At 50.7% G+C, this 26286-nt stretch overlaps 1 protein-coding gene across 1 annotated transcript; it reads left to right on the forward strand.

The window, feature by feature from the left end:
* The first annotated feature begins 18627 nt into the window (after window positions 1-18627).
* Window positions 18628-26000, forward strand: LOC128347403 (39S ribosomal protein L54, mitochondrial-like). Its single transcript, XM_053301965.1, has 4 exons — window positions 18628-18729; window positions 19570-19909; window positions 20869-21025; window positions 25784-26000. The coding sequence occupies exons 2-4, from the start codon at window positions 19819-19821 to the stop codon at window positions 25914-25916; spliced, it is 381 nt and encodes a 126-aa protein (XP_053157940.1). The 5' UTR covers window positions 18628-18729; window positions 19570-19818; the 3' UTR covers window positions 25917-26000.
* Window positions 26001-26286: the final 286 nt, after the last annotated feature.

The raw sequence follows: 26286 nt of genomic DNA on the forward strand, positions 1-26286 counted from the left end.
ATTCTAATTTTCTGGGATGGTGGATTTGGGGTTTTCATGAGCTGTACGCCATGATCATCACAATTATAACAAATTAAGGCTTGACTTATCTCGCTTCGCATGTAATGCGTCTGTCTCATAGATCAGTTTCACCTTTTAATTTGCATGACTGCAATTAATGGACTTTTGCACGATATTCTAATTTTCCAAGTTTCACCTGTATCATGTACAAACAACCACTTTGTATATAATTGTGCTTTGGCAACGTACTGCATGCTTTGGTAGTTTGTTGGTTCAATAAAAATAAATCTTGTCCTATTAAAAAAAATAAATCTTGTCCTATCTTGGAGAAGCCAGGGAGGGAACTTGAAACCTTCTGCTCTTCCCAGAGCGGCTTCATCCCCCGAGGGGAATCTCTTGCAGGGCTCACACATCAAGTCTCCCATTCAGACGCAACCAGGGCAGACCCTGCTTAATTATGGGGACATGTCATGCTTGCTACCACCAGACCAGCTCTCCTCTCCTAACGGAGCATAAAGACGACGAGTACGCACCATTCTTCCTCATTCATTCTTGGTGTGAAATGTGTCCAGGTGTGAGGAACCTGGACACATTGAACCTCATTTTTGAGTGTACAGCACTGTTCCCTCTAAGGTGTGCGTATGTGCACGTGCTCACACACTTTTGATGTCTGCTCAGTTAATTTTAGATCCCGCTCAGGTTGAATCAGGAAGGCCCTACACGAAATGCATGTGCGCACACACTCTTTTGATAATGCCGCCCAGGACAAAACTCATTCCACCTAAAGATGGGGAAAATGAGAGAGAACACTAGTGTACAGCTGGGAGGAACAAACCCCTAACTTTTAAAGAACGAGTGGTTTGTTCACTTGAACACATGTCTGAAACTGCTTAACTTTCTGCACAGTAGAAAGAAAGCAACATCACTAGAATAATTTCCCTGACACAAAGCTTCACATCAAGAGAGTATTCCAGACTGCAGTTACTATAAAACCTTTCTCCCTGCCCATAAAATCAGGAGTTTTGTTATCCCTTCTAAATGTGTTTAGCATTCAGTGGGTACAATCCTACGCAGACATAGTTGCTCCATTGACCTCAGAGGAACTTACTTTTGTGTAAACATAAAAAAGGCTGTAAAAAGCAAACCAATTGATAGGTAATTTGTCTGAAGCCATGCAGTCCTTTTAGCATTATAAAGGTAAAGTTGGGCCATCCAGTCAGTGTCGACCCCTGGTAACCGCAGAGCCCTGGGGTTGTCTTGGGTAGCATACAGGAGGGGTTGGCCATTGCCTCCTCCTGCACAGTGTGAGAGGATGCCTTTCAGCACCTTCCTATACCGCTGTTGCCCAATATAGGTGTGGAAAACATAGCAGCAGGGATTCGAACCAGCAACCTCTGGCTTGCTAGTCAAGGCATTTCCCTGCTGCGCCATTAGGCAGCCTTATAGTAGCTCCCTTAAAGCAAACTTCAAGCCCCAGAAGGAATCCATGCTTGGACTCACATGGCACTATAACTTCCCAGTACATTTCAGTCAAAGTGTTCTTATTTATTGCTGTGAATTTTGTTTGTTTATTCAGCAGTGCAGTGGCCTCTGCATATGTGCATAAATTCGGGATGAACTTTATTACCTCTCTAAAGACAAGTTCAGCTGCTCGGGAGCTTGACAAGCCTGGAGGACCACAGTGGGGCCGCCTGGCGCTTCGTGAAAAGTGACAGGAAAGGAACCCGTTCATCTAATTGTGAGGGGGACTCTTGCAAACTTTGGCCACCATTCAGATCCATGTTGCTAGATAGACCAAGGGTCTGACTCAGTCTACGGCAGCTTCCTATGTCCCTATGATGGCTGCACTTCGATACCGACCTGCGTCTTGGGCCGGTGGGAGCAGAAAGGAGGTGGCCGAAGGAGCTCCCGCCTTGTTGAACGGCACCAGGGACACGTGATATCCAGCCCCAGAGACGTCAATCGCAAACCGCGTTCCATCCTGGAACTGGAAGGTGTCCTGGTCCTTTTCACAGGCACAAGGCAGCAGAACCAACGTCAGGCTGTAGCTCACGTCTCCTTGCTCCACGCTGGGCTTCTGCAAAGGGGGCAGAAAAGGGGGGCGTTTCTGAGAGACCGGCTCTTCCTCCCTGCTCACCTCTCTGGCCAGCTTCCTGCTGGATAGGGCTTTTTTTGGTGATGAGCCCAAGAGGTCTGCCGGGGGGGGGGGGGGCCACTCCCTCGTCTTGTTCACGGAGGGCCCTGCAATCGCAACGGGCATCTCTGTGCTCACCCCGGGTGATGAGCATGGGACCTCTTCTGGGCAGGCTTTGGATCGAGACACCAGCAGCTAACTAACAACATGAACGATGACTACGGAAATGAGCCAGCAGTTACATAAGCAGGCATGGCGAGCTCAGAAGCCACGCTGGTCTCCAGGGCTCTTTCCAGAGCAGACCCTGCAGCGGGGTCACGGAGGATCTGGGAAGTGTGCGTCCACACTCCCTGCGTCATGACACCACAGTCCCTACGGACAGCAGGGGGCCATTCACATTGCCCATGCCTTGCTGCGGATTTAATCGCAGCGCTAGAGAGCGAGGACGTGGTTTGTCCGGCGTAAGGAAGTTGCCGTTTTTAGACTGCTGCTCCCCCTGCTGGCCACGTTTAGAATGCGGCTTGCCTGAACGGAGGCATTTGCTGCTGTTGAGCAGCTAGGCTGGAAAGCGCCCCGGGGCCCATTCCCAGCATGGAGACTGGAGTCCCGCACTCTCTTCTCCATCCATGCTCCGGCCGGGAGTCGACCTGCCGTGGGCTGCCCCAGCTGGGGCCCCGGAGCAGCCTCCTAGGGCAGCCCTCTGAACGGAAAGTGGGGTCTGCAAGTGTCCCAGGGGGGAGCCTGGTCTGGCCTGCTCCGAGGGTGGGGCTTGGGCCCTCCAGCCTGCTGCAAGGTGTGGCGGGGAGGGGGGGGTCAGTGTTACCTCCCACTCCAGGGTCACGTTCCTCAGGCCGTCCTGCCCAAGAAGGGCCTCCACCGTGACGTTCACCTTCGGGCTTTGGAGGATTTCTGGAAGGGGCAACAGTTTATCCCGGGGGTTTCTCTCCCCAGCATTGTAGCCCAATTCTCCTCCACCTCCTCCTCCCCCTTGCATGGGGCTATTCCCAAGCTCCTCTTCAGGGCTGGGTCCAGAGGCAGGATCCGCCACACGCCCTCTGGAGCTAATGCCCGCCTCCGTCCTTGACTCGCAGACAAGCCTTTGCCCCTCCCGACCCAGAGAAGGGCTGTGAGGACCGGCCCAGGCTCCCGCCCGGCCACACCAAAGCAGCTGCAGGAGGAGGAGGAGGAGGAGGAGGAGGAAGAGCAGCTGGGGGGGCGTGCCCAGAGAAGGACTCACCTGCCGGGACCCAGACAGATCCGCTCCAGTCACTGCTCCAGTGGGAGGTTTGGTACTGGACCTGCACCTCGTAGCAGATGTTTCCCTCCAGGTAACAGGTGACTAGGGAGAGCCGTGGATAATATCGAAGTTAGCCCACAAGGAGGCACCAGACGGCAGGGCCCAAGGATCGTGACCGTGTGAGTTGCCCAGCAGCCGAATCAGTCGCCAAAGGCGGATTCTCTTGCCGGCCCGCTCTCCTGTTTGCACCCGTGACCGGCCCACTGCCTTGGGGAAGTCCCCACTGTTGCTCCCCCCAGCAGCGGCATGCAGAGGGAGACCGTGATGTGGTTCCCTAGGATTGATTGAGGGCTGTCAAGTCGACCCAGAGAAGGGCTGTGAGGACCGGCCCAGGCTCCCTCCCGGCCACACCAAAGCAGCTGCAGGAGGAAGAGGAGGAGGAGGAAGAGCAGCGGGGATCGTGGCCCGGTGAGTTGCCCAGCAGCCGAATCAGTCGCCAAAGGCGGATTCTCTGCCCGCTCTCCTGTTTGCACCCGTGACCAGCCCACTGCCTTGGGGAAGTCCCCACTGTTGCTCCCCCCAGCAGCGGCATGCAGAGGGAGACCGTGATGTGGTTCTCTAGGATCGATTGAGGGCTGTCAAGTCGGTGTCGATTCTTGGCGCCCGCACAGAGAGATCCTCTCCAGGATGATCTGCCTTCACTTGGCCTTGAAGGTCTCTCAGTGGTGCATTCATACACCGCTGACTTCTCTCCTTTTAAAGCTGCCTAAGCCAATGGCCATCCCTGCACCTTGTGGCAGTGGGTTCCATGGGTCGGCTGTACACAGGGTGGAGAAAGCTCTCTTTCGTCCCTCCCGTATCTACTGCCAATCAGTTTCATGTAGTGACCCTGCATTCTAGTGCTCTGCAAAAGGGAGAAGACCTTCCCACAAGCTGCATTCTCCACCCCACGCATGATTTTACAAATCATGTTCATGCCCCCCCCCATCGTCTTCTTCCTAAACTAAAAAATACCAAATGCTGTTGATGTGTCTTTCCTCTCTGAATCTCTCTAGTCTTTTTGAAGGCCACCTGAGCTAGTGTCTGTAATCTTGTGGCAGTGAGTTCCACAGGTCACATATGTATTTTTATGAGTCGGGAGTAAATGGGGACTGGGGGTGATAGGGACAGAGGGAGCTGCCATACACTGAGTCAGACCCTTGGTCCCTCTAGCTCAAAATTGTCCACCCAGACTGGCAGCAGCTTCTCCAAGGTTGCGGGAAGGAATGTCTCTCAGCCCCATCTTGGAGAGTAAAAGCTCTTCTGGAAAAGTTTGTATGGTTATTTGCAAAAAGACAAGAGTATCTCTTCTAAACAGCAATGGGACAAATTATGGAAATGGACGTTGGACGTAACCTCCCCCCCCCCCCGATTACCTGATGTGCCTTGTAATCCCCCACCCCCGAGTTACAGTACTGCCTGCATATACTTCATAACCTTGTGGGTTTCCAAATCCTTGTGTGTAAATCTTGGTAGATATATCATGTACAAAGAACCACTTTGTATATAACTGTGCTTTGGCAACGTACTGTATGCTTTGGTAGTTTGTTGGATCAATTAAAAAATCTTGTCCTATCTTGGAGATGCTGCCAGGGAGGGAACCTAGAACCTAGATGCTCTTCCCAGAGTGGTGGCTCCATCCCCTGTCGGGAAGACAATGGGGACAAGTCATGCTGGCGACCGCAAGACCAGCTCTCCTCTCCGGCTTTCAGCTCAGTCACTTCAGTGAGTCCCCGACCCAGTCCTCCGGGCCCCCAGCTGGTCCACCAGCCCCACTGGCATGGGGACGGAGTGTCCCCATGCAAGCGCGGCGTGGGTGGACCACCAGTCTCGGCAGCCTCCTCCCTCCCTCCCGTCCCCCCTCAGTTGCGGGCAGGCAGCCCTGCCGTACTAGCACCGACCGAAGCAAGAAGACGAGATGGAGAAGCAATCTTTTTTCGGGGGCTGCGGGCGGGGCGGGGCGGGCGAACAAGATGCTGCCAGAGGGCTGCTTCACTCCTCAAAGAACGCACAACATGGAAATTCCACAGTATGATCACGCTGTGGATAAAACTTTTGTAGGGCATCCAACTGCCCTAGACCTCACACCTACCAAGAGGGAGAAACTGCATAAATGATCAGCTCACTGGGCTTTCTAATCCTAACCTCAGAGCATTAATAAGTCGAACACTCATGGAATTTCTTGGTCACAAACCCTGCACGATAAGCATCCTCATTGAAGCCGAAATTGTTGTCGTCGTCGTCCTCTCGGTAGAGTCAGACTCTCTGCTGCAGGAGGTGTTGCTGCTGCTGCTGCATGCGGCTCGGCGTGCGGGTCTGTAAAGGTGTGGACAGGAGAGGGTGGACAGAGAGAAACTCCTCACACACATACACAACACTAGAACCCCAATGCAAAATAAACTTGTGGAATTCTCTGCCACAGGATGTGGTGACAGCCCACAACCTGGATGGCTTGAAGAGGGGTTTAGAGGAATTCATGGAGGCCAGGTCTATCAATGGCTACTAGTCTGTGGGCTATAGGCCACCTCCAGCCACAGAGGCAGGATGCAGGGGAGCACTGACAGGAGGGAGGGCAGGCACACACCTCTTGCCTGTGGGCTCCCCGGAGGCATCTGGTGGGCCACTGGGTGAAAGAGGATGCTGGACTAGATGGGCCTCCTTGGGCCTGATCCAGCAGGATTCTTCTCATGTTCTTGTGACCTTCTGTATACAAAGCAGGATCTCTGCCACTGAGCTCTTCTGACCCGGATTTAAACGATCAGAGATAAATGTATGAAGCTGGCTTAAACCGAGTCAGACCCTCAGTCCATCTAGCTCAGGATTGTCTACACTGACTGGCAGCAGCTCTCCCAAGGTTTCCAGCCCTAGGGAGGGGGTGGGGGTGGGATGCTGCCAGGGAGTGAACCTGGGACCTTCTGCTTGCAAAACAGATGCTCTACCTCTGAACTCCGGCCCCATTTCAATGTGTGTACATGGCTGGATCTCTGTTGCTTCTCAGGGCAGGACTCGGGGTTGACCAAAAATCTGAAAACAAGCCAAAAAATGCCCAAATAAGCGAAATTAGACCAAATTTAGCCAAACGCCCCAAAAGGCCAGAGCGGGGGCGTTTTGGCCTTTGGGGGACTCTTGGCTGCTTGTTTTGGTTTGCCAAGTTTGGCTGGCAAGGGACGGTCCTTCTCTTACCTTGTCCTGCTGGAGCCAGCCATGGCTTCTGGGGAGCGTTGTTCTACATCCCTGCCAGCTCCCCATCCAGGACCGCAAAACTAGCCCGCCGTGGTGATAGTACTTTCTCTCAGTTTTCCCTGAGACACTGGACTGGACTCCCCTTTGATGTGGCAGCGGCAAGATGAGGTGGCTCTTCTGAATTTTCTTCTTCTTCTTCTCCCCCAGGCAGCAGGCACTTGTGTGTGTGTCTTGGCTTTCTCTGTGGAAGGAAGGAGATGGGGACACCATGAGAAACCAGACAAGCTCCTGTCAGTCACCCCCAGACACCCCACAACCCCCCCCCCCCACACACACACTCTCTGAGGCCATGAGGCACATTACCTCACACAGATGGCAGCACCAACATAGTATTTGTGGGGGGGTGGGGGGTGTTAGCAAGTTTGGCAGGCAAGAGATGCTCCTTCTCCCTTGCCCTACTGCAGGTATGGCAGTACTCCTCTCTCATTTTGCTCGTGCTTCCATTTACTCTGACACTGAAATGGAAACATTGAGCAAAAAGAGAGTGGGAACTCCTTTGCTCGGGCACATTTCTCCTCTCCATCATCACACAGTAGTAGTAGTAGTAGTAGTAGTAGTAGTAGTAGTAGTAGTAGTAGTAGTAGTCGGAAGGCAAGGCAAGTGCTTGTATGCCTTTTCCTGCTTCTCTGGCGCAAAAGGCAAATACAAGCACTCTCCTCCTCCTCGCACGCAGAGCACTCCACTGGTCCTGGTCCTCATCCCTTGCTCGTACTCCTTTCACTCATTTCCCGCATCACCAAATTCCGACTGACTGGATTGGATTGGCAATGGGAGAAAAAAGAGAATTGAGCTGTGGATGGCAGGGGGCCTGGAACCCAAGAACAAACGAACAAACAGAAACTGCCGTCTTAGGAGCTGGGGAAGGTAAGACCTCCCCATCCCTCTGTCCTGCTTTTGACACAGAGAAGATGGAAAGGGCCCTCCTCCCCTGCCCTGCTCCGAGAGAAGAAGAGATCCAAAATTAGCAGTTGGCACCCGAAAACAAACAAACAGAAGCTGCCTTCTTGTAGCTGGGGAAGGTAAGCCCTCTCCATCCCTCTGTTCTGCCTTTGACACACAGAAGATGGAAAGGGCTTTCCTCCCCTGCCCTGCTCCGAGAGAAGAAGAGATCCAAATAGCAGTTGGCACCCCAAAACTAAAAACAAAGCTGCCTTCTTAGGAGCTGGGGAAGGTAGGCCCTTCTCATCCCTCTGTTCTGCTTTTGACACAGAGAGCTTGGAAAGGACTTTCCTCCCCTGCCCTGCTCCGAGAGAAGAAGAGATCCAAATAGTAGTTGGCACCCCAAAACAAACAAAATAAAAGTTGGAAGTTAAAGGACATTGCACTGTCTCGTCTCAGACAGTGGAGGACAGACTAGTGAGTCAGAGGGCTAGAGGATCAAGACATTGGTCACCCCTTCTCCACTGCTCTGACACTATCCCTTTGAAATGTAGATTGGTACTCTTAGGGATGAGCTTCCTTCCTCTCTCTCTTCCCTACCTGTCCTTCTACCCTGCAACACGGCAAGCTCCTCTCCCTGCACCATGTGTGCAGAGAAGATGCAGAATCCATCTGCATCCAGCTAGATAGATAGATAAGAGATCCTAACTCCATGCCTAATACGCATGCCTAACTAAATTCCGCTGTGTTGTGCCTCTGTGCACTTTGCTATAATGAAAAAGGGATTCTCTCACCACAGAGAATTTCCAACAGGTTACGGGAGCCCAGTATTTTGAGCTGCGTGTACTGCAACTAGAGAGTTAGGTTTGTTCCAGGAGATCCAGTGAGATCTAGCGTGGACACTTTGAATTGCTAATCTACAGCAACTGCCTTTTTGGAGCCAGTTAGAATGGCTACTTACCTAGAGGGAAAACTCTAGCTGACTATCTTGAACGCAGACAATTATTTGGAATGGAAAACCAGATTGAGGCTTGCACTGAAAGCAGGAGGACTCCAAAAAGTTACTGAGGAGGACCCCCCCCCCCCCCCCGCAGCAGGAACCACAGCTGCTGAGAAGACTGCCAGACAAAATTGGCTGATCAAGGATGCGAAATCTCAAGCCCTTATCACAGTTTCTGTGAGTAAAAATTATCTTTACATGATATGTGATCTTGGAACCTCAAAGGAAATGCTAAGCAAGCTAGATTCCTTGCATATGAAGAAGGGGTGGGCATACACCTTTAACTTGAGAAAGAAAATGCAGGATCTCCAGTATAAAGATGGGGACTGTTTTGCTACATATAAGGGATTTCTGGAAGATTTCTTTTTTCAATTTAAAGCAGCAGGGGGCAATTTACAGAGAGTCAGAAGCTGGAAGCTCTGTTCCTAAGCATGCCCCCCAGCTATAGCAGTGTAATTGGCCAATTCGAAACCCACACCACTCTAAGCTTTGCGAAAGCAGTGGAAACGTTATCTTCCAAAGCAAACAGAAGAAAAGTTTTGAATTCTCGCTATGAAAGTGAATTGGCAAGTAACTTTGCTCTTAAAGCAACAATTGATCATTCCAGAGGAAATTCCAACACAAAAGCTGTCTTCTTAGTCTTCTTCTTAGGAAGGCAAGCCCTTCCCTTCCCATCCCTCTGCCCTGGTGGGTAAGGGCTTTCCCCTGCTCCGATGCAGACCAGATAGCTCCCCCTCCAGTCAGACGGAAGAGCTCCTTCTGTCCTCCAGCGTCTCTCCAGCACAGCAGCAGCAGCACCGACTTTACATACCTTGTCCTGCTGCAGGTCGCGATCCATCGCCGCCAGCACTCCTTTCTCTCATGTCATTCCTGCCTCTAATTCAATTTTTATGACAATGAATTAGTGGCAAGGAACGACAAGAGAATGGGAGTTCCTTTGCTTGGACACATTTCTCCTCTCCATCATCATCAGCACACAGTAGTAGTATCCGGGAGGCGACAGGTGCATCACTCCCCGTTGCCCTGCTAATGACACAATGGGGGGAAATGCACCTCCCCCCATCCTCTGGCACATGCACAGTGCATGCAGCTGAGCACGGATCTCATCCTCATCCCGCGCTCCTACTCCTTTCTCTCAGCTCTCATCTCCATTCCGGGAGAGGGTGAGCTCTTCTTCCCCTTTGACGTGGCAGCAGCAAGAGGACAGCAGAAATCCTCCTCTTCTCATTGCCCGAGAAGAACAGAGAAAGTTCAGTGGGGAAAAGCTATCACAGGACTGGAATACGACTCACTTTGGCTTCCGAAGACTCCCGCTTTCCCGTCCCGGGCTGGCGCATCAGGAGAGGCTTTTCCCGAGAGGCTTCAAAGTGGCTGGCTGGAGGAGCTGCCTTGGGGTCCACCCTGCAAGGCAAGCACAAGAGGAGTGGGGAGAGGTGTTGGGAACCCCTGGTCTGCACCCCAACATTAGACCCAGAGGTACCAACCCAGAAGTATATGGAACCCAGGCCTGCCTCTGATTTCATTTTATATTAAGAAATGAATTAATGCCTGTACTCAGGGTGAACTGACACCCAGACCTCATGAACTGTTTATTCTGTGAAGGAAGAGGCGATCCAGCATTGTATTGGGAAATGGGTACTCAAAGCAGCACAAAAGCCAGGCCAGAACAATCAAAATGCCAAAATCTGACTCACTATCAGATCATGTCTGTGGAAGGGGCCAGAGGCTGATCTCCCCTTTCCTGTTGCAAGAAGTCTATGTTAATCCTCCTCAATGATTGCTCTGCTATACTCAATTGCCTTCTATAGAAATTCTACATAGGTACATACACACAAAGAAAACACCTATAGACTAATTCTTACCTTACTAACACCTTAACACCTCATGGGATCAGGCGGGCAAATCTGGGACAAAAGAAGATGCCCACTTGCAGCTCAGAGATGAAGATTTGTTATGGGCAACGTCCCCTCCTCAAGATAGCAGCTAACAGAAGATGAGATTGAGATCTTCCTGGACTGGGCTAATCTCCTGACTAATTAAAAGAGATTATCCAGAAGGTAACAGCATTGTCACCTTTTGGGGACCTAGGAAAAGATGAGGAGATTTGGAATAGACTCTATGAGAGATCACAGGAAGATACAACTAGAGAGAATGAGGCTTACTGGACAAGGAGCCAGCAATCTTGTGCCAACCCTACAAGCAAGACTTGCTCACGAGCAAGCCAGAGTTTGCTGCCCAAGCCGCGGGGCTAGAGGCAGGAACTCTTTCCAGGGAGAAGGAACTGTCTGTGACTTCTGCTGCGCAGTGAGAAGTCCAGACTTCACCAGCCACGGAGCTTCACTTTGCTCTGAGCAGCTGACCCCAGCCTCTTTGACTACTTGAGGCTTGCACCCCAGGCTCCTGTTCTCCAGCACCCGCATTTCTCCTCCATCTGAAGCCTGCATCGCTCTCAATTGTCCCAGCAATGAACACTTCCTTTGAAGCCTTCTTCGTGAACCTGGTCAGATGCCTAATTCAATGCACTGCCTGGCCTGCTCCCCACTTGCCTCCTCCTTACTAATCACTGCCCCCCTTCCCCCTCCTTCTCTCCAAATGTTTTATTAGGATTTGTTAGATAGCTGCAATTACTGATTGCACGCACACACACACACGTTAGTTAGGCACATTACACTACACTTTGAGTCGGAAACATGTTTTTTTATTCTGTCCCCATGAGCAACTTTTTATGATGAAGCTCATTGAACTTTCTGAGTGTCTGTCTCTCTCTATCTCTGTTTGTGCGGCCAGATCCTACATGGACACCATCTCCAAGAACCAATTCAGTATGTGTATGATGTGACTTGCCCTCTGAGCATGTACAGAGCACAAAACCAGGTGTAGCATACATAAAGCAAGAAGATCAAACTGAGCCAGTATCTGAGAACCTTCGATATCGTGAAGCATTGGGTAAGCTTTTATTCATTAGTACACGCCCTAGGCCAGATATTAGTACAGCAGTTGGCTTACTTTGCAGAAAGACTGCATCATCAACAATAGACCAGGACTGGAATGCAGTTAAGGGACTTGTTAACTATCTAAAGGGTACTGCAGACTTTAAGCTCAAGCTACCAGCTAACAGTCAACCAAAACTAGAAGCATATGTAGATGCAGACTGGCGTGGAGACGTACCAGAAAGGAAATCCGCCAGCAGTCACATAATTTTCTATGGAGATGGAGCCATCAGCTGGTCAAGCACCAAGCAAGACATTAACAGCAGCAGCATCAACCACTGAAGCAGAATATGTATCAGCTGCACAGGGCTGTGTGATCGAGGTATAGATGTACCACAGCCCGGCCCATACCAGTGTATGAAGACAACCAAAGCTGCATTCAGCTCTCCAAACAAGAAGATGTAAAGAGGCGTCCCAAACATATTGATGTGAAGTATCATGTAGTGAGAAATCTGCAAAAGGATGGATTAATCATCAAGCTGATCTACTGCCCGACAAATGAAATGCTTGCAGACATACTCACTAAGCCACTACCAAGACCCTGCTTTGAAAAGTCTCCCAAGTGCTGGGACTGGGAACCTGGTCCCTCTCCTCGCTAATCAAAAAATTAGAAAGAGGTGGTCTCCTCCCACCACCACCTTCCTGCTTCCTCCTTGCTTGCTCTCTCACACTCCGTAAGTGCACAGACTCGCTCCTCCCCTCAGTCACGTGAGTGAGGAAGGATCTTCAGGTCAGAGTGAGGAGAAAGGGGACATGGGGAGCAAGAGCACATGTGTGCACGTGCGCACACACACAGGGGCCCCATATGCATGCATCCCCCTCCATTTCTGCTAACTTCCTGAAATTCTTGGGGATGTGAAATTTTATTTGTTTATTTTACATTTCTAAGAACATTATCCTGCTCTTGCTCCAAGGAGCCCAGAGCGGTGTACTATGTACTTAAGTTTCTCCACACAACAACCCTGTGAAGTAGGTTAGGCTGAGAGAGAAGAGTCTCTCAGAAATGGGGAGATACCAGGCATAAAATCACTCTCCGTGTGCGATTCTGCTGCTGCCTGTGACTGAGTGAGGAAGAGGGGAGGAAGAATTTCAGAACGTAAGCAAAAAACCTACTTCACAGGGTTGTTGTGAAAGAGAAACTCAAGTATGTAGTACACCACTCTGGGCTCCTTGGAGGAAGAGCGGGATATAAATGTAAAAATAAAGTATAATAAATAATAATAATTATATATCTGAACTAAAACCCAGCACCCTCCGCAAATACATTCCCCCGCCCTCCCAGTGCCCTGACCCAAAAGCTCAAATGGAACAGATCGGACAGCAAGTCTAACTTGGGTTGACACACACACGCGTTTCTGTGGCTTCCTTGCAGCTACATCCCTCCCTATATGTGCTGCTGCTGTCGGCATCTGTGTGATATGTGGCCCCGGTGCTTGGCTTTAGGAACATAGGAAGCTGCCATATACTGAGTCAGACCATGGGTCTATCTAGCTCAGTATTGTCTTCACAGACTGGCAGCGGCTTCTCCGAGGTTGCAGGCAGGAATCTCTCTCAGCCCTATCTTGGAGATTACCTGATGTGCCTTGTAATCCCCCACCCCCGAGTTGCAGTACTACCTGCATAATATACTTCATAACCTTGTGGGTTTCCAAATCCTTGTGTGTAAATCTTTGTAGATATACAGGTGAAACTCGGAAAATTAGAATATCGTGCAAAAGTCCATTAATTTCAGTAATGCAAATTAAAAGGTGAAACTGATATATGAGATAGACGCATTACATGCAAAGCGAGATAAGTCAAGCCTTAATTTGTTATAATTGTGATGATCATGGCGTACAGCTCATGAAAACCCCAAATCCACAATCTCAGAAAATTAGAATATTACATGGAACCAAGAAGACAAGGATTGTAGAACAGAACAATATCGGACCTCTGAAAAGTATAAGCATGCATACGTATTCAGTACTTGGTTTGGGCCCCTTTTGCAGCAATTACTGCCTCAATGCGGCGTGGCATGGATGCTATCAGCCTGTGGTACTGATGAGGTATTATGGAAGACCAGGATGCTTCATTAGCGGCCTTCAGCACTTCTGCATTGTTTGGTCTCGTGTCTCTCATCCTTCTCTCGGCAATGCCCCATAGATTCTCTATAGGGTCAGGTCAGGCGAGTTTGCTGGCCAATCAAGCACAGTACACTGTATACTTTTCAGAGGTCCGATATTGTTCTATTCTACAATCCTTGTCTTCTTGGTTCCATGTAATATTCTAATTTTCTGGGATGGTGGATTTGGGGTTTTCATGAGCTGTACGCCATGATCATCACAATTATAACAAATTAAGGCTTGACTTATCTCGCTTTGCATGTTATGCGTCTGTCTCATAGATCAGTTTCACCTTTTAATTTGCATTACTGAAATTAATGGACTTTTGCACGATATTCTAATTTTCCAAGTTTCACCTGTATCATGTACAAACAACCACTTTGTATATAATTGTGCTTTGGCAACGTACTGTATGCTTTGGTAGTTTGTTGGTTCAATAAAAATAAATCTTGTCCTATTAAAAAAAATAAATCTTGTCCTATATTGGAGAAGCCAGGGAGGGAACTTGAAACCTTCTGCTCTTCCCAGAGCGGCTTCATCCCCCGAGGGGAATCTCTTGCAGGGCTCACACATCAAGTCTCCCATTCAGATGCAACCAGGGCAGACCCTGCTTAATTATGGGGACATGTCATGCTTGCTACCACCAGACCAGCTCTCCTCTCCTAACGGAGCATAAAGACGACGAGTACGCACCATTCTTCCTCATTCATTCTTGGTGTGAAATGTGTCCAGGTGTGAGGAACCTGGACACATTGAACCTCATTTTTGAGTGTACAGCACTGTTCCCTCTAAGGTGTGCGTATGTGCACGTGCTCACACACTTTTGATGTCTGCTCAGTTAATTTTAGATCCCGCTCAGGTTGAATCAGGAAGGCCCTACACGAAATGCATGTGCGCACACACTCTTTTGATAATGCCGCCCAGGACAAAACTCATTCCACCTAAAGATGGGAAAAATGAGAGAGAACACTAGTGTACAGCTGGGAGGAACAAACCCCTAACTTTTAAAGAACGAGTGGTTTGTTCACTTGAACACGTCTGAAACTGCTTAACTTTCTGCACAGTAGAAAGAAAGCAACATCACTAGAATAATTTCCCTGACATAAAGCTTCACATCAAGAGTATTCCAGACTGCAGTTACTATAAAACCTTTCTCCCTGCCCATAAAATCAGGAGTTTTGTTATGCCTTCTAAATGTGTTTAGCATTCAGTGGGTACAATCCTACGCAGACATAGTTGCTCCATTGACCTCAGAGGAACTTACTTTTGTGTAAACATTAAAAAAGGCTGTAAAAAGCAAACCAATTGATAGGTAATTTGTCTGAAGCCATGCAGTCCTTTTAGCATTATAAAGGTAAAGTTGGGCCATCCAGTCAGTGTCAACTCCTGGTGACCACAGAGCCCTGGGGTTGTCTTGGGTAGAATACAGGAGGGGTTGGCCGTTGCCTCCTCCCACGCAGTGTGAGAGGATGCCTTTCAGCACCTTCCTATACCGCTGTTGCCCAATATAGGTGTGGAAAACATAGCAGCAGGGATTCGAACCAGCAACCTCTGGCTTGCTAGTCAAGTCATTTCCCTGCTGCTCCATTAGGCAGCCTTATTGTAGCTCCTTTAAAGCAAACTTCAAGCCCCAGGAGGAACTCATGCTTGGACTCACATGGCACTATAACTTCCCAGTACATTTCAGTCAAAGTGTTCTTATTTATTGCTGTGAATTTTGTTTGTTTATTCAGCAGTGCAGTGGCCTCTGCATATGTGCATAAATTCGGGATGAACTTTATTACCTCTCTAAAGACAAGTTCAGCTGCTCGGGAGCTTGACAAGCCTAGAGGACCACAGTGGGGCCGCCTGGCGCTTCGTGAAAAGTGACAGGAAAGGAACCTGTTCATTCATCTAATTGTGAGGGGGACTCTTGCAAACTTTGGCCACCATTCAGATCCATTTTGCTTTTGCTAGATAGACCAAGGGTCTGACTCAGTCTACGGCAGCTTCCTATGTCCCTATGATGGCTGCACTTCGATACCGACCTGCGTCTTGGGCCGGTGGGAGCAGAAAGGAGGTGGCCGAAGGAGCTCCCGCCTTGTTGAACGGCACCAGGGACACGTGATATCCGGCCCCAGAGACGTCAATCGCGAACCGCGTTCCATCCTGGAACTGGAAGGTGTCCTGGTCCTTTTCACAGGCACAAGGCAGCAGAACCAGCGTCAGGCTGTAGCTCACGTCTCCTTGCTCCACGCTGGGCTTCTGCAAAGGGGGCAGAAAAGGGGGGCGTTTCTGAGAGACCGGCTCTTCCTCCCAGCTCACCTCTCTGGCCAGCTTCCTGCTGGAGAGGGGTTTTTTTGGTGATGAGCCCAAGAGCTCTGGGGGGGGGGGGGCCACTCTCTCATCTTGTTCACGGAGGGCCCTGCAATCGCAACGGTCATCTCTGTGCTTGCCCCGGGTGATGAGCACGGGACCTCTTCTGGGCAGGCTTCTGGGCAGGCTCCATGCTCCGGCCGGGAATTGGGCTGCCCCAGCTGGGGGCCCGGAGCAGCCTCCTAGGGCAGCCCTCTGAACGGGAAGTGGGGTCTGCATGTGTCCCAGGGGGGAGCCTGGTCTGGCCTGCTCCGAGGGTGGGGCTTGGGCCCTCCAGCCTGCTGCAAGGTGTGGCGGGGAGGGGGGGTCAGTGTTACCTCCCACTCCAGGGTCACGTTCCTCAGGCCGTCCTGCCCAAGAAGGGGCTCCACCGTGACATTCACCTTCGGGCTTTGGAGGATTTTTGGAAGGGGCAACAGTTTATCCCGGGGGTCTCTCTCCCCGCTCCCCAGCATTGCAGCCCAATTCTCCTCCGCCTCCTCCTCCACCCCCTTGCATGGGGCTATTCCCTAGCTCCTCTTCAGGGCTGGGTCCAGAGGCAGGATCCGCCACACGCCCTCTGGAGCTGCTGCCCGCCTCCGTCCTTGACTCGCAGACAAGCCTTTGCCCCTCCCGACCCAGAGAAGGGCTGTGAGGACCGGCCCAGGCTCCCTCCCGGCCACACCAAAGCAGCTGCAGGAGGAGGAGGAGGAGGAAGAGCAGCGGGGGGGAGGGGGGCGTGCCCAGAGGAGGACTCACCTGCCGGGACCCAGACAGATCAGCTCCAGTCACTCCAGTCACTGCTCCAGTGGGAGGTTTGGTACCGGACCTGCACCTCGTAGCGGAGGTTTTCCCCCAGGTAGCAGGTGACTAGGGAGAGCCGTGGATAATATCGCAGTCAGCCCACAAGGGGACCCCAAATGGAAGGGCCCCAGGATCGTGGCCCGGTGAGTTGCCCATACATTCATACACCGCTGAGTTCTCTGTACTCTCCTTTTAAACCTGCCTAAGCCAGTGTCCATCCCTGCACCTTGTGGCAGTGGGTTCCATGGGTCGGCTGTACACAGGGTGGAGAAAGTTCTCTTTCGTCACTCCTGAATCTACTGCCAATCAGTTTCATGTGGTGACCCTGCATTCTAGTGCTCTGCAAAAGGGAGAAGACCTTCCCACAAGCTGCATTCTCCACCCCACGCATGATTTTATATGTCCATGTTCATGTCCCCCCCCAATCGTCTTATTCCTAAACTAAAAAACACCAAATGCTATTGATACGTCTCTCCTCTCTGAATCTCTCTTGTCTTTTTAAAGGCCACCTGAGCTAGTGTCTGTAAGCTTGTGGCAGTGAGTTCCACAGGTCACATGTGTATTTTTATGAGTTGGGAGTAAATGGGGACTGGGGGTGATAGGGACAGAGGGAGCTGCCATATACTGAGTCAGACCCTTGGTCCCTCTAGCTCAAAATTGTCCACCCAGACTGGCAGCAGCTTCTCCAAGGTTACAGGCAGGAGTCTCTCTCAGCCCTATCTTGGAGAGTAAAATCTCTTCTGGAAAAGTTTGTATGGTTATCTTCAAAAACACAAGAGTATTTCTTCTAAACAGTAATGGGAGAAATTATGGAAATGGATGCTGGATGTAACCTCCCCCCCCCCCAACTACCTGATGTGCCTTGAAATCCCCCACCCCCACCCCCCAGTTACAGTACTACCTGCATAATATACTTCATAACCTTGTGGGCTTCCAAATCCTTGTGTGTAAATCTTTGTAGATATATCATGTACAAACAACCACTTTGTATATAATTGTGCTTTGGCAACGTACTGTATGCTTTGGCAGTTTGTTGGTTCAATAAAAAAATCTTATCCTATTAAAAAAAAAAATCTTGTCCTATTAAAAAACAAAAAATCTTGTCCTATCTTGGAGATGCGGCCAGGGAGGGAACCTAGAACCTAGATGCTCTTCCCAGAGTGGTGGCTCCATCCCCTGTCGGGAAGACAATGGGGACAAGTCACGCTGGCGACCGCAAGACCCGCTCCCCTCTCCGGCTTTCAGCTCAGTCACTTCAGTGAGTCCCCGACCCAGTCCTCTGGACCACCGGTCCCGGTAGCCTCCTCCCTCCCTCCCGCCCCCCCCCCTCAGTTGCGGGCAGGCAGCCCTGCCGTACTAGCACCGGCCGAAGCAAGAAGACGAGATGGAGAAGCAATCTTTTTTCGGGGGCCGCGGGCGGGGCGGGGCGGGGCGGGGCGGGCGAACAAGATGCTGCCAGAGGGCTGCTTCTCTCCTCAAAGGCGGCACAACATGGAAATTCCACAGTATGATCACGCTGCGGATAAAACTTTTGTAGGGCATCCAACTGCCCGAGACCTCCCACCTACCAAGAGGGAGAAACCGCATAAGTGATCAGCTCACGGGGCTTAATCCTACCCTCAGAGCATGAATGAGTCGAGCACTCGGGGCCTTTCTTGGTCACAAACCCTGCACGCTAAGCAGCCTCATGGAAGCCGAAGTCGTCGTCGGTAGAGCCAGAGCTCTCTGCTGCACGAGGCGTCGCTGCTGCTGCGTCTGCACGCGGCTCGGGGCGCGGGCTCTCTGCTTTTAAGGAGCGGCGCTGCCGCGGGGCCGCCCGCGCAGGGGCAGCAGCCGCAGCACGAGGCCCCTCGTGTCGGGGGGGGTGGACGGGAGAGAGACGTGTTTGCTGCTGGCTGGCTGGCCCGCCTGGCTGGTTGGCTGGTCATTGGTTGGGGTTGGTTTGGGGTGGTTCTGCACGACACGTGGTGAGCTAACTGAGTTTGTGTTTGTTACTTTCTGTGTGGCTCACGTGTACGAGGACTCACGTCCACGCCACTTCCTTTGCTTTTGTTACTTTTTTATGTGAGCTCCTCTTTTTTATTTTGCTGAGGTTTTATTTGTTATTTTGCTTTTTAAAATGTTTTTTTTTAATTTGTTATTTTCCTCTCTCAATGGTTATCATTTATTTATTTTTTAAAATGATGATGATTTTCTAAATGCCACTTGTTTGGTAGTTTCCCGTCTGGTAGTTTGCTGCTGTTTTTCATTTTCTGTTTTGCAAGCTGCTTTGAGTTCCTGTGGGGGAATTATAGGGGGATCAAAATCCGTTCCCTATAAAGTCAATATTTTTGGCACCAATATATTTGGGGATATGGGCTGGGGCAGATTTTTAGGCCGTGAAGAGACAAACTTCATTTTCTGCGGTTCCCTCTTTCCCACGGCTCTCACAGAGCCACAGCCCATCCTGGCATCTGCTCACCCTACCAGTTGGATTTCTGCCTGCCTGCTCCATTCTGCCCCCCCCCACGTGGCAGGAGCCTTAAGAGATGTTGTTCCTTTTAGCGTTTAGCTTTTAAAACAACAGCAAACCGCCAGGCTGGAATAAAATCTAGCAGATTTTAAATCTGCAGATTTTAATTGCATCTAGTTTTTAACGGAATTCTTCTTACATACCGCCCCCCGCCCCCCCCCCACACACCCTGTTTTTTATTGTTTCTGTGAGCTGCAGTGTTGCATGGCAGGAGCGAGATACAAACATTTTCAATAAATAAAACATATACTGAAACTGGCTGATTTGTAAAATGCATTTTATGGCTTTTCAACAGTCGGTGCACCCAGTCATTTCCAGAGCAGAGGAACTCTCGGAGGCAGAAACTCGGCAGGAGTTTCACACCGTGCAGAGCGTCGAGCTGCCCGCCAGCAAAGGCTTAGCAGCGCCGAAAAGACTACGCCTCCCAGGCTCCTCTCTGCCTGTCGCGCGTCATCTCCGCGCGCCACGAGCCAGGCGGGCGCGCCGGGCCAGCGCAGGAGCAGGCGGGCAGGGTGGGTCGAGAGAGAGCCTGACGGAGCGCGGCATGGCTGGGGCGGGTTTGCTGCGGGGCGCGACCCGCCTCTCCGGGGCCCTCTGCCCAGGGCTGGGAGCGCGAAGCTACGCCAAGAAACCCGGTAGGCCAAGAGGGAGGGGTTGGCAACGCAGCAGGGCGCCCTGCTGGCAGCAGTCGGTAGTGGGAGGTAGACTGCGCCTGTGCCTGGAGGCTCCCCGAAGTTCTCCTGACCGGATGGCTCCCTGTCCCCAAAGGGCTCACAGTCTAAAAAGAAACACCAGACAGACACCAGCAACAGTCACTGGAGGGATCCTGTGCTGGGGGTGGATAGGCCAGTTACTCTCCCCCTGCTAAATAAAGAAAATCACCATATTAAAAATGTGCCTCTTTGCCCAGTTAGCAGGGGTTAAAAAAGCGAGGAGGCTGCCTCTGCTGCCCTTGGTAAAGTGGGGTAGACTGCTCCTGTGCGTGGAGGTTCTAATCAGTTCTCCTGACCCTCTTGGGGAAGCCCACAAGCAAGGCCGAGAACCCTTCCGCCTGTTACTGGTAATTGTAGCTAGACTGCTCCTGTGCACAAATGTTCTGCTTGGATATCCTGGCCAGTAGCCATGGGTGGACTGCTCCTCCATGAATCTGGCAACTCTTCTTTCAAGGGTAGTGCAAAGAGCCCTGCAGATCAGACCACCAGCGTCCAGGTTCCTGCAGCAGCCTTCAACCTCTGGGCAGCCCACAAGCAGGATGTGAAGGCGAGAGGCTTTCCTCCTATGTCCTGCCTGTCAGTGTAGGCAGTCCTGAGCTCCCGGGGCTGAGGGTCTGACTCTGACTCGGTAGGAGACAGCTTTGTGGGTTCATCCAGAGCTCAGTAATGGGGGCCCTGCTTTGCACCCACAAAGCCCCAGGTTGATTCTCTGGATAGAGCTGGGAAAGACCTTTGCTTGAGACCCTGGGCGACTGCTGCCTGTCAGAGTAGACAATCCTGAGCTCAGTGGACCACGGGTCTGACTCGGTAGGAAGCAGCTCTGCCTGTTCTCGCACCTGAGGCTCCGATACGAGGGCTAACCGAGGGTTCTGTTTTTGCAGTGGGGAAGAGCAAAGCGAAAAGTGTGTTGAAAGAAGACCTCAAGGGCCCTGAAGTGTGCAAAGACCCCGTGTTACTCACCACCCACTCCATGGGGACCAACATCTACAAGGAAGGGCCCGAGGTGGCGCTGAAGCCTGACTGGGAGTATCCCGAATGGTAAGCTGCGTCGCGGCTGCAGGGGAGGTGGAGCAGCTCCGGAGGCTTGTTCACATGGCTGGCTGCCGGCCGGGTAGGGGCAGCAACCTGCCTGGGTGGGAGAGCCGGGCAAGTTCCCGGTTTTCATTCCTGTGCTTGCAGAGGTTTGGAACCTCGGAAGCTGCCTTCTACTGAGTCAGACCATCGGTCTACCTGACTCACTATTGACAGCACAGACTGGCAGCGGCTTCTCCAAGGTTGCAGGCAGGAGCCTCTCCCAGCCCTACCTGGAGATGCTGCCAGGGAGGGAACTGGGAACCTTCTGCTCTTCCCAGAGCGGCCCCATCCCCTCAGGGGAATACTTGACAGTGTTCACACGTGTGGTCTCCCATTCAAATGCAAACCAGGGTGGACCCTGCTTAGCAAAAAGGAAAGTCCATGCTTAGGAACAGAGGAATCTGACCAGACCCCTGGTCCCTCCAGCTCAGTATGGTCTACCCAGACTGGCAGCAGCTTCTCCAAGGCTGCAGGTGGGAATCTCTCTCAGCCCTCTCTTGGAGATGCTGCTGCCAGGGAGGGAACTGGGAACCGAGATGCTCTTCCCAGAGCGGCGGCTCCATCCCCTGAGTGGAAAATCTTACAGTGCTCACACATCAAGTCTCCCTTTCAAATGCAACCAGGACAGACCCTGCTTACCGAAAGGGACAAGTCATGTTTGCTACCACAAGACCAGCTCTAAAAAAGGAAGCTGCCATATACTGAGTCAGACCTTTGGTCCACCTAGCTCAGTATTGTCTACCCAGACTGGCAGCGGCTTCTCCAAGGCTGCAGGCGGGAATCTCTCTCAGCCCTACCTTGGAGATGCTGCCAGGGAGGGAATTTGGAGCCTCCGATGCTCTTCCCAGAGCGGCTCCATCCCCTGAGGGGAAGATCTCACAGTGCTCACACATCCAGTCTCCCATTCATGTGCAACCAGGACTGACCCTGCTTAGCTCAGGGGACCAGGCAGGCTTGCCACCACGAGGCCAGCTCTCTGTTTTTTAGACGGGGAGGACTGTGGGGATGAGTGCGAAGGCTGTGCACTCTTCGGCCTCTGGTGCAAAACGGTCACTCAGAAATGGGGCTGGGGTCTGTGGCAGGAGCCCCTGCTGGGCGTGCAGAAGGCGGCCCCAGGTTCACTCCCTGGCGGCAGCAGCAGCAGCACCATCTCCAGGTGGGGCTGGGGGAAACTCCCGCCTGAAGCCCTGGTGGAGAGCCACAATACTGGGCCAGATGGATCCAGGGTCGGACAGGCTGTAAGGCACCATCACACGTGGGGATGGGATTTTTTAGGGGGAGCTGGATAGGGGTACTGCTTTGCATGGGACCCTGGGACCCATGGAATCTCTGGAACCCTGGCTGCCAGTCAGTGCCAGACAATCCTTGACCGGCCTGGGCCGAGGGTCGGACTCAGCCGGAGGCAGCGTTGTAGGTTTATCAGGAACATCCGCAGCTGAATGGAAGCGCATCTGCTGAGCATGTAGCAGTTCCCAGGTTCACTCCCTGGCAGCATCTCCAGGTAGGGCTGGTGGGGGAGGGTGGGTGGGAATCCTACCTGGAGAGCAGACAGTTGGATCAGGCCCAAGGAGGCCCATCTCGTCCAGCATCCTGTTTCGCACAGGGGCCCACCAGATGCCGCTGGGAGCCACAGGCAGGAGCTGAAAGGGGCCGGCCCTCTCTCCTCCTGCTGTGACTCCCCTGCAACTGGTACCCAGAGGCATCTTGCATCTGGGGCTGGCAGTGGTATTGGCCTCTAGCTTGGAGGGCTTTAAAAGGGGCTTAGACAAGTCCACGGAGGGCAGGGCTACCAGTGGCTCCTAGTCAGGCAGCTTCTGAGGTCCCGGCGTTGCTTATCCTGGTTAGCCAAGCTGCAGTTCTGTGTGTCAGCTGAACCCCTTGGTGGTTTGACTACACACAGCACGCTTCCTCCTGGTCTTGTGGCGGCAAGTCTGACTTGTCCCCTTAGCTAAGCAGGGTCTGCCCAGGTTGCATATGAAGGGGGACTAGAAGTGTGAGCACTGGAAGATACTCCCTTGAGGGGATGGAGCCGCTCTGGGAAGAGCATCTAGGTTCCAAGTTCCCTGGCAGCATCTCCGAGACAGGGCTGAGAGAGACTCCTGCCTGTAACCTTGGAGAAGCCGCTGCCAGTCTGTGAAGACAATACTGAGCTAGATGGACTAAGGGTCTGACTCAGTATATGGCAGCTTCCTATGTTCCTATTCACAGCACAAGGAAAAATGAAAAAGAAACCGTGCAAAGTGTGGAGACCAAGGGGCCATGAAAAAGATGCCAATAATTGCAGAAACACAAATTGTGCTGCATGTAAAGATCCAGAGATCTTTGTGGAGGAAATAAACCAGACACATGTATCCATTTAACAATCCTAAAGATGCTATATTAATAGTCTAGAATAAATAGATAACAATACCAATTAGTAATCTAGAATAGCTAGATAACAGCAGTTATCTTGCAGATAGTATCTGCACATGCATATGACCAAAATATTGCATCTCAATGAATAAATCAAAAGTCATAACAGAGGGTAAATATACATTCAAACCCAAACATACAGATATTGCAAAAAACATGAATGTGTGAAAAATATTGTTCTCGGCTGCGGTGTGAGGACAATTCCCTGGGTTATCATCCCATGCTTGCTCCAGGGCAGGACGTATGCTAATTCTAAAGCTATAAAAGTAGCTGGATGGTAACCCCACCCAGTTCTTTTCGTCCTGCTAACGCTCCAGGAAAGGATACTCAGCCTTGCTTCGTTCCTCAGATAAGTTTCGTTTTTAACTTGCTCCTTCCTCTGCTTAAGCCTCTCCCTTCTCCTTGGCTCCTCGGCTGCCCCCTCCTCTCTCCCTCGTCTTCAAAAAAAAAAAGAAAAAGCCATTTCTTTTAAAAAGGGCTCCCTGCCGAGCCTCACTCTCCGCTTCACCCTGTTCTAGTCCATGTGAAGAATGAATCTGTATCAAAATAAATGGGGAAAAAAAGATTTGCAATAGTGAAAAATTCCTCAAATGAGTAGCAATAACACTGATATTGCAGGTAGTGTCTGCACATGCATGTATGAAAAATATAGCATCTCAATGAAAAGGACAGAAACTTCTTCTAATTGTAGAAATGAAGTCTTGCCAGGATGGAAAGAGTCCTTGAAAAGAGTCCTTATAGGCTAGCCCAAGATTCTTAAGCCCATTTCAGATAGTCCTTCATCAGAGAACAGAGACATTCGGTAACAATAAAACAAGCACTAGCAAATCTCCTGACCAACAACTTACATAGATAACCGTAATGATGTGAATAACATCCTTCCCCTTATGCACAGACCAATACATACCACTTTTCCTCCTCTCTGAGCTCAAACAACAATAAAGGCTCAAGCAACCAGATCTTTATGGAGGCAACCTTTCCTCCTACACCTTGTTGAGGGGGAAAAGGCTTACTAACTACCAAGCCCCAGGGCTTGAAGATATATAGCCCGGCATCAATTAAGATGCTTCTAATCAGGTGAAGCCACCTACAGTTGGGTCTCCAAAAGAAATAATGTGAACATTTAGGCACCAGCTGTACAATATCACCACATTCATTAAGGATGCAGCTTTACCTTGCTTTTCAAATTATTGACATCATATGCTGCTAAAGCTGCCGAAGCAGTAAACTCAAAAGCGCAGCTTATTTTACTTTTCAGATTGTTGATATATCATGCTGCTGAAGCTGCATCAACAGTTAATTGTATGGAATACGGAAACCACTATCTGCAATAACAATTCTAAAATGAATTCTTTCAAATGTTATAAATTACATCGGCACATTTAATATAAACACCTTCTTCCTAATTATAGGTCCGAAAGCTCCCATGTACAGATGGTAAATGTCAACCAAATTCCTATCGATAAAGCTGATGTGTACAACCGACCTTCAACAGTTAGTTATATAAATAATATGACAAGATGAAAGAATTACAAAAACACTGACATATCACGTGCCGAATTAAGCCCATATGGGATAATCGTGTTCAATCTCTATATAAAAGTGGATTCCATTCTTAACAGTAATTGTTCAGCATCCTCATGCCAAAATTTCTTTGGTTGGTATTTGTAAATTACGCTGAACCTGATGTCTTCAGGAGAATGTTGGAAACTCCTGAAATGTTCAGTAAGAGGTGCTTCCAAAACCATATGTTTAATTCTAGAACGATGTTCAAGGATTCTAGTCCTCACTGCTGGATAGCTTCCTATGTTCCTATTCACAGCACAGCAGTTTGTTGGGTCATCTCAACCAGGCCTCCAAAGGCTGGGACTGTCCTCTCCGGACGGGCAAAGCCAGAACTGTGCGTATAGCCTTCCGTTCTGCCTGGTAGTGGGAGCAGAATCCAACCATTCTCCACTCTCCTTTAAAAAGATTTCTGCATGCAAAGCCTATGGTGCTGCTTCCTCCGGAGTTGTCATCTACCTAACTTGGGCTTGTCTGCTCTGACTGGCAGCAGCTCCCCAGGAGTTTGCACAGCACGCTTTCCAGGGCTTCCATTGAGGGGTCTTGCCACCTACCTGGAGACTCCAAGGATTGAGCCCTGGGCTTTCTGCATGCAAGGAAGACGTGCTGCCTCTGATTTATACATCTTCCTGTGGTCTTTTTCTACAGCAAATTCTTTGCTGCCGTCTTGGCTCCTGTCCTATGGAGTGTATTTCCATCTAGGGTTGTCTTGTCTCATCCTGGTTTTGGTGGCTTCTCGACCCCCAGGCTTTTCCAGATGGACCTCGGTCCCCCCAAGAAGCTGGAAGAGCTAGACCCAGACACCCTGGGATACTGGCGGCGTCTCCGGAAGTTGAACACCATACAGTGGAACAAGATACGGAAGGAACGGTCGTTCTGATTTCGAACCGGTTTGCTAAAAGCGACTTTTGTTTCTTCTCCCCCCAATGTAAATATTGACCAATAAATCGCCGTCTGTGCTGTGCGGTGGTTCTTACAGCTTTTCCCTCCCTTTATGTCACTTTTACATGTCTACACTACAATTCTGAACCATTTTCACATCAACAAACCATTCGTTCTCCCAGCCAAAGAAATCTCCATAGCTTCACAGCAGCTCGCCTTTTATGCAACCCTGTGCAGATGCCAAAAGAAATCAGGCTAGAGGCCAGATCTGGTGTCTTGATAATTTCAGCTTTAATAAACAGGACAAGTTTCTATCCCTCATGGCCATGAAGACAGGATTGAAAGTGAGTGGGAGGTATTCTTAGTGC

Source organism: Hemicordylus capensis, chromosome 2 (genome assembly GCF_027244095.1).
Source record: "Hemicordylus capensis ecotype Gifberg chromosome 2, rHemCap1.1.pri, whole genome shotgun sequence".
Lineage (NCBI taxonomy): Eukaryota > Metazoa > Chordata > Lepidosauria > Squamata > Cordylidae > Hemicordylus > Hemicordylus capensis.